At 34.4% G+C, this 8420-nt stretch overlaps 1 protein-coding gene across 1 annotated transcript in view; it reads left to right on the forward strand.

Moving 5' to 3' along the window:
• The window catches only part of LOC107583624 (coiled-coil domain-containing protein 85C-A-like), a 52729-nt gene that overhangs the window by 33319 nt on the left and 10990 nt on the right, over positions 1-8420 (forward strand). The window contains exons 5-6 of the mRNA XM_016269911.1: positions 6781-6811; positions 7220-7332. Coding sequence (XP_016125397.1) covers positions 6781-6811; positions 7220-7332 — 144 coding nt within the window. The remainder of the gene's footprint in view (positions 1-6780; positions 6812-7219; positions 7333-8420) is intronic.

Below are 8420 nucleotides of genomic sequence, written 5' to 3' on the forward strand. Positions count from 1 at the left end.
TTATAATTGTTTTATTTTATTCCCAGGCTGCATTATCTTGTTATAGACACTGAAGCGTACACACACGGAAAGCTTGTCTCGCAGCGTGCGAGTACTCTTTCGCGTCGCATGAACGGAGAATTACACACAAACTGATGTCGAATTGTCCGTTTTGACGAGTATTCACGTAAACACAGTTGATTACGTCTTAAGTGAACGTAAACAGCGGAGAGAACGTGTATCAGTACATTGCATCCATTGCAGCTGTGCATTTGGTTTTAAAGGGACAGCAGCCTAATTTAGTTGCTATTGTCCAAGTCATTGATGTTAATCAAGCAACAAAAGAAAGACAGAAAATCACTCACTGCTCTTGACTGAAAAGCTTTAGTATTTATTTATAGAAATAAATATGTCTGCTTGAAAGAATGAAGAATATGGTAAACAAGTTGTTATAAAGAATGCATAATTAGCCTATATAACCATTGGTATTTCATTAATAAGAAGACCATGTTCTTGTTCTTTATGAGAAGTGGTTTTATTTAATTTTAACATGTTGTGTGTCACCGCAGTTAAATCAGTGTCTATCATGATATAACCTTAATATCAAACCTATATAATGAGTTTGGAAATTTGAGGGAAATGCTAATAAATGCATTACACTGTAACTAAACCCATTAGATTTTAGCCAACTAAATTTGCTGTAGATTTAGCTGACTAAAATCGTTTGATATTTAGTCGACTAAAGCTAGACTGAAACTAAAAACAATTCAGATGACTAAAATATGACTAAAACTAAATGGCATTTTAGTCAAAAGACTATGACTAAACCGTAATCAAAATTTGCTGTCAAAATTAACACTGTTGTGATGTTTTAATCAGCTGTTTGGACTCTCATTCTGACGGCACCCATTCACTGCAGACTCAGTGGATCCATTGGTGAGCAAGTGATGTAATGATAAATTTCACCAAATCTGTTCTGATGCATAAACAAACTCATTTGTATCTTGGATGGCCTGAGCACATTTTCATTTGTGGGTGAACTGTTCCTTTAATGAATGTCATTGCACTAAGACTTAGATGTATAACTCTGGCTGAATCTCGAAGCTTTGATGCTGAAATGGGACTCTGATTTCTTATTATGACACTGTCAGAGCTTTGAACAAAAGGCCACAGTTGAACACAGTTATATGAGACAAAGATACAGATCTGTCACTAACAATTTTCTCTTTCAGACGGTCTTCATCTCCCATTTTCTAAGCCCAGATTTATAGTCAAAGATAGCACATCCATCTCAATATATTTAGACGGCACAGGCGACTAGTTGCTGTCAGTTTAATTGCATACGCTCTTCTCTGATATTCTAATGCTATGTCTTCATATTGTTCATTCTCTGATGATGGATGAAGCCTCATTTTCCTGTTATTGCCTCCATCGATAACTCAATTCTTCAAGGAAAGATATCTCAGAATATGCAAGTATTGTATACTTTGTTCTGGGTATTATATTGTTCAAGAATGGCTGATCAAAGGCATTCTTTCTGTTACTTAAGGAAATATGAGCGTTTTATTTACATGGCTTTTAGCTGATGGAACTTTGTCACTGTATTCCACATAGTGAGCTGCGTTTAGCTGTGTAATCTAGGGCTTAAGAAAAGAAGAATGTTGTTACCTGCAGGGTCATCAGTCCATGCCAAATATCTCATTCATAGGGTCAAACCTGTGTTCAATTATGCATGCTCAGTAGAACATTGTGGGCAGAAGGGAATTAATTTCACTCGTCTTTTTTGTCTTTTAAGTAAGTTGTTTGATTCAAAAAGATTGAGAAGATACCTTTTATTTTTAAAGGGGCCATTATAATAATAATTAACAATTAAATAATAACTTAATAGGTTTTTCATTGAATCATGTGTCACATGATGTGGAAACTATGATAATTTCAAGATGTTTTTGATGATTTGAAGGTTCAAAGTAAAAACAGTAATTTGAAATAGAAATCTTTGTAACATTATAAATGTCTTTACTGTCACTTTTGATCAGTTTAATGCAGAATAAATGCAGCCTTGTTGAGCGTGTGTGTTACACGTGGACAATTACACAACGTATACACGTAGACATAGCAGAACGTTTTTGTAACAACCAGTTTTCCCTGAAAAAGTTCATAACCTCGATAATCCCTTTGTGCGCTGTTTGCACACAACAGCCATCAATTTGAGGGACAAGAAAGCCAAAATAGGGATAATCACACACAGATGGTTTTACTATGGAGGAAATGAATTCATTCTTTATTGTGTAGAGAGATTTTAATCTGTTGTCTGTTTTAGAAAGGTATGAAAGTAGGAAAGGTCATGTCCTTTTACAAGGTTTCTCTTGTTTAGAAGATATTTCATGGCTGTGACACTCAAATATGCAGCGGTAAGAGTTTTTAGACAGGTGCCTTTTGGCTAAATTTCTTATAATAAAATAATTTCATTATTTATGAAGAGTGACTGACATTACCTCTCAGTTCCAGAGCTTTCTGATTTGCTTTCTTTTACCTTTTACCCTCTTTTCAGATCACCACTCAGGAAATATCACGTGCCATCTACTATCTATTTTTCATTCGCAAACATTTTTGCAGGGGTTTTGTTATCATTCTGAAGTCAGATATGTTGAGGACAGCACATTCTGCTCTATTACGAAAGCTTTTTTTCATTTTTTTCAGGTTTATGCCCATAATGATAGAAGCTGGGAAGGTGTTCTTGTGGTTTCTTCGTGCTTGGATTGCTAGATCTTTATTTTTAAGTCATATTGAATGTATTTTGCAAAAGCACAAGCATATAGATGAGCTCGATCATTGTTGTGGTTTATGTTCTTCAGATAAAAACAATAAGATTTGCAGTACTGTCAGTTTTAAGTGTTTAAATGTTGTCTTGATCAACACCAGAGGAGATGGTAAGATGAGGTCAGGCAGCAGCTGTATTTATAAACACTGTTGCTGTGTTAGTGCTCTCTGGGTCCCTCAGCGACTGTCCGGCCCATGCCAAAAATCTGGAGTAAAGCAAGTGGAAGTAACACTGTCTGGACAGTTTCTGTGTTGGCAGTATATGACCACTCATTATTACAAATTAAGTCATATTAACAACTCAGAGGCTTATAATAATTAGCTGATGTTTGATGAAGTTATCAGCATCAGCAATTGAAATCTCCCCTTAGAATTATTGAATCAGTATGATATGGTATGGTATACTGGCCTATATTGCAACCAACTATAGTGTTCGGAGAGACTAGAGGGTTAAAGGGTTTGATACTTTACTATCTTGTAATCACACAACCAGTCTTGGATCTTTCTAGTGTGACAGATTGAGTTCTACACTTTTTCCACATCATGTCTTAAATAAACTCATTCATGGAGTTTATATTTTAGTTCACGATTTATACATCATATACATTTTTGTTTGCTAGGCACGTACAAATTCTAATAGGTTTATGGCATTTTAGAAAAACACATAATCTAGTATTTAATGACATTTCCTGCGGCAATCATCCACATTCATGCTCTATGAAAATACAATTTCTCATATCTCTGCATAAATATTGGTCTTCTACTGTAAAATGACTACTGTTCAAAAGTTTGGGATTTGTATGATTTTTCAGTGTTTTTGAAAGAAGTCTCTTGGCTGTATTTATTTGATCAAAAATACAGTAAAAACATTAATATTGTGAAATATTATTTCAATTTAAAACAAATGTTTTCCATTTTAATATATTATAAAATGGCATTTATTCCTTTAATGGCAGTGCTGAATTTTCAGCATCACTTATTATTATCATCAATGTTGAAAATTGATGAAGTTAAAGTATTGATTTCTTTAAATAATATCTTACTGACCCCAAACTTTTGAACGATAGTGTATTTTGTATTATATACTTTTTCTTGTAGTGGGATGAGAACTGTTTTATTATTTTAATATGCATAATGCAGCACAGATAAAAGAAGAAGAAAGATGCTGTACGCGTAGGTCATTTCCTGTGGATTGCAGGAGGTTTGTTGTACTCTGATCTCTGCTGGAGACTGTCTCAGTGCTGATCCGTTCCTTGTTTTAGATATCCTTTCTAACCTAAAAATGACCTTATAGGAGCAATTCAGCCAACCCTAGTGTAATATTTCCAATGACAAAGCCCACAATGCTGTAAGGGATGAAACTGAATGCTGTTGAATATGTTCTGTCCTTAAAAGTTATTTTATTATTCCTCTCTTCTCCTTAAATATCATTATTAGCATCATCATCATCATTCCCCTCCACTCGTGTCCTCAAAAAAGGTCATCTGCGAACCTGGTGCTTTAGCTAATCAGTGCACTCATCAGCTCTGACAAGCCAAAACAGCCCAGCTGCTCCACTTTAATATGAGGGACAGCTTCCACAGGAAGGAGAAATCAATTAGAGAGTGGTGTGGGTCTCGTCCTCAGAGGCTGCTGGACTTATTTTATCCCAGCTCGTCTCAGCCCTGTCTGCGAACTCATGGCTTCATTAGCATGGCTTTGAACTTTCGCTTTAATCACGGGAGGAGATGGCACTAAATAATGCAGCGGCGAGCTGCTGAAACAATTATCAGGTTCGTAGAAGCAAGCAGATTGGTTGCTGTTGTTAGCAGTTACCTGAGGAGAGGTAATCAGAGCAGATTGGTGCTGTTTTAGAGTTGCTTAACTCTATTAAAATGTAGTGTGGAAATACTGTGATTTTTGACATTAATTAAAATTTGTTAGTCGCTTTGGATAAAAGTGTCTGCTAAATGACTACAGGTGCATCTCAATAAATTAGAATGTCATGGAAAAGTTAATTTATTTCAGTAATTCAACTCAATTATTTAATACACGAGTTTCACAATTTGAGTTGAATTACTGAAATAAATGAACTTTTCCACGACATTCTAATTTATTGAGATGCACCTGTAAATGTAAATGTATATATACACAATACCATTTAAAAGTTTGGGGTCCGTATTTGATCAAAAGTTCAGTAAAAACAGTAATGTTATAAAATATTACATTTATTCTATTTTAATATATTTTAAAATATTTTTTTTTTTTCCTTTGATGGTAAAGCTGAATTTTCAAGAGCTATCATTTTTCAGTGTCACATGATCCTTCAGAAATCATTTGATTGATTTGGTGCTCAAGAAACATTTCTTATTATTATCAGTGTTGAAAACAGTTGTGCTGATTTATATTTTTGTGAAAGCCATGATGCTTTCTTGCCAGGACACAGAAGAGTTTAAAAGAACAGCATTTATTTGATATAGCAATCTTTTGTAACATTATCAAAGTTTTTACTGTCACTTTTGGCCAATTGAATGCATTCTTGCTGAATAAAAATATTAATTTCTTTCGGACAAAACCAAAAAAAACCCCACAAAATTCTTACTGGCCCCATATCTTTTAAAGTTTTGATGTTGCGAATTTTTGCAAATATGGTTATTTGTTCCTCATAAGTGCTTGTTTTAGCTGCCCAGGATCTTATAAATGTCTTTACATCCGGACTAAGAAAAAACAGACTGTTTTTGAGGCTAAAATTTTTTACAATTTAGCTATTTTTTTAAATGGCAGTATAACTTGTACACCTGTAACATCTACATTTTCCTGTCTTCTTTATTGAAACGTGTTGCATACCTCAGCGTAAGGTTATATGCATAGCAGTTTTCATGTGGTCTAATCGTTGGATTTGTTTATTCCTGGATATAGTCTGTGAATTGGTGTTTATGATCAATGCATTTCGCAGATTAAACAGATGATAGATAAGCAGTGGGAGTTTATAGAGGCATTAGTAAGGCTCTTCAGAATATCTAATATTATTGGACTTGGATTTGATAGGCCTATAACGATGAAATTTGGCTGCATCTATAGTCCTCTGCTCTGTTTGTGACAGCACAGGCACACTAGTCAATCACACAGATGTTCCTCATGCCAAGGCTTCAAAACTGGGCTCCAAACAAATGCGATGATCACTTATTTGATGTTAATGCCTGGAGATGCCACTTGCTTCTTAATGGATTATTTTGAGTAATCGATAATCTGATGAAATAGTGTTTTAGGTCAACAGAATAAATGCACGCAAGGCTATTCTGTAGCATTCTGAGCCCATTTCAACATATTGGAATGTAAATAGAATGTAAGTGAGTTGCATTGAATAGTTTTTAATAAAGAAAACATTCACACACTTTAATTTTTTAAAGGGCCGTAAGCTAAAATGTTTTTAAATTATTGTTTATATTCACATCAATCTACAGTCTACACAAGAAAAATAACTGTGAATAATTTGTAAAAACTGTGAATTTATTTAATATGTAATAGAATCATATATTTATATTATTTAATATGTATCTATATTAACATTTTTATATTAAATATATATTATTGTGACATTCAGCATATAATTGTGTAATTGCATAGAATATTATTTTTTTAATTATTATTATTTCTATTTTTATATTAATTACAAACCAAAAATTATTCAGACACCAGATATAATTTTTTATATTTTTTACTAGTGGGTGCAGGACACTATAGTTCATTTATGTACTGTAAGTAAGGATAGCAAAATAAAGTGAACTGTGACATTATACCCAAAAGATGGGAATTAAATCGCTTACATTTAATCTCAAGTAATTCAACTGCAATATAGTTTATACAACTTTACCATATGAGGCCTTGAATAGATATTGGCATTTGCTTTTAGAAAAATCCATATTCGAGCACTGCTTGGTTTTTACTGGCAATTGAATCCATGCAGAATGAATCGTGGGACTCCTGGGCTTCTCTAATCAGGCTGCTGGCCGACACATGTCAGCGACCATTGGTACGGGATGTACTCGGGTCAGTCCAGGGTACAGTCCCCACGGTTCCAGCCCTTAATAAACCTGCTGGCAACTGCAAGTGAACATCACAGTCCTGTTCTCCCAGGCCAAAAGCGAGCCGCAGTTTCCATCCAGGGGTCCTCTCCCGACCCCAGTGCTGAAATGCCAGCTCAATTGTTGTGGATTTAACTCTAGAATGGGACTCAAAGGGCTGTGTCTAAACAGGGGCACACCAGACCCCGTGCACTGAAAGAGCTCTTTGTTGATGTGTACCCATGAAGGGGGTCCAAGCAGAGATGAGTTATAATGAGATGCTTTAACCCATTTCAAGCCTGAGTTGACTCAGAGAAACAGCCATGGGGTTTTGCAGTGCTCAAATCACTTCTGGTAATCTGAGAGGGCAGTATGAGTGATTTTTGATCGTGATGAATGTGTGTCCATCTGTCTACAGGGGTCTGCGCGGATGCCAGGAGGTGATCTGCCGGCTGCACAGAAACCAGAGGCTGTTGTCCATGCCATGAAAGTAAGATTCTGTTGCACATATTGCAAAATCAAGCCATTCTTACTTGTCCTTATGTATACTTTCTTGTTTTTTCTTTGGTATCCCTCAATGTCTATCAGTAAAAAGTGGGGGAAAAAACATTAAGAAGTTTAAAGTCAAGCCTAATTTGACAGAAATCAGATCAAGTTTCATGGTAAAAACTTCTCATGGTTTCTCACTTCTCACTCAGCATAGGTTTTAATTAAAACCATCATCGTTTTTAATGTGGGTGTTCCTGCTACATGTTATAGTAATACTGCCACCTAGAGGATTTTCTGTGATTTGTTGGATCTCTGATGTTTGAAAGACAACAGAAAAATTTGGTAAAAATATTTTGAATGAGCTTTTTATCTTTTTTGAATTTGTATTAGTAATTTAGCTATTTTATTAGTTTAAAAAAAATAAATAAATTATAGCTGGAACAGTCTAGTATGGTCCTCGAGAGCTTTGTCCCCCTGCTCCAGCAGGAAGAGGAGGTATTCGGGATGAAGAAAAGCGAAAAACAAAAACGGAGGGTAGACACGGAGGTTACGGTTTTGGTCGGATCTTCTGTCACAATGGATGCATGGGCACGAGGAAATGAGGAGACGTAGAGATTTCTCTAATGATTCAAATAAGAGACACAGAGCACAAAGATGTCGTTCACAACAAGTAGATCCGACAAACTAAACTGAACAGACTGGGGCTTATAAACACAGGATAACGAGGGACAAAATAGACACAGCTGGAATCAAATGTCAATATATATATATATATATATGACTGTAAATATAAATTATAAATATAACTTTTATTAAATTTATAATTTTATTTCATTTATATATTTTGTTTTACTATTAATATAAATTAAATATAACTAATAAGAAATTATTAAATAACTAAATAAAGTGTTATACTACTATTATATTTTAAATTTACATTACATTTTATTAAATTAAAATAATTTACATTTTAATGTTTTTTTTTTTTTTTTTAGCATTTTTTATATACATTTTCTACATTTCAAACCTTAAATTACCAAGCTTTTATTTTGGTGGCTTTCGAGAAGTAAGCATATGCGCTGGTTGTTT

Source organism: Sinocyclocheilus grahami, unplaced genomic scaffold (assembly GCF_001515645.1).
Source record: "Sinocyclocheilus grahami isolate Dianchi unplaced genomic scaffold, SAMN03320097.WGS_v1.1 scaffold54.1, whole genome shotgun sequence".
In the NCBI taxonomy this organism is placed as follows: domain Eukaryota; kingdom Metazoa; phylum Chordata; class Actinopteri; order Cypriniformes; family Cyprinidae; genus Sinocyclocheilus; species Sinocyclocheilus grahami.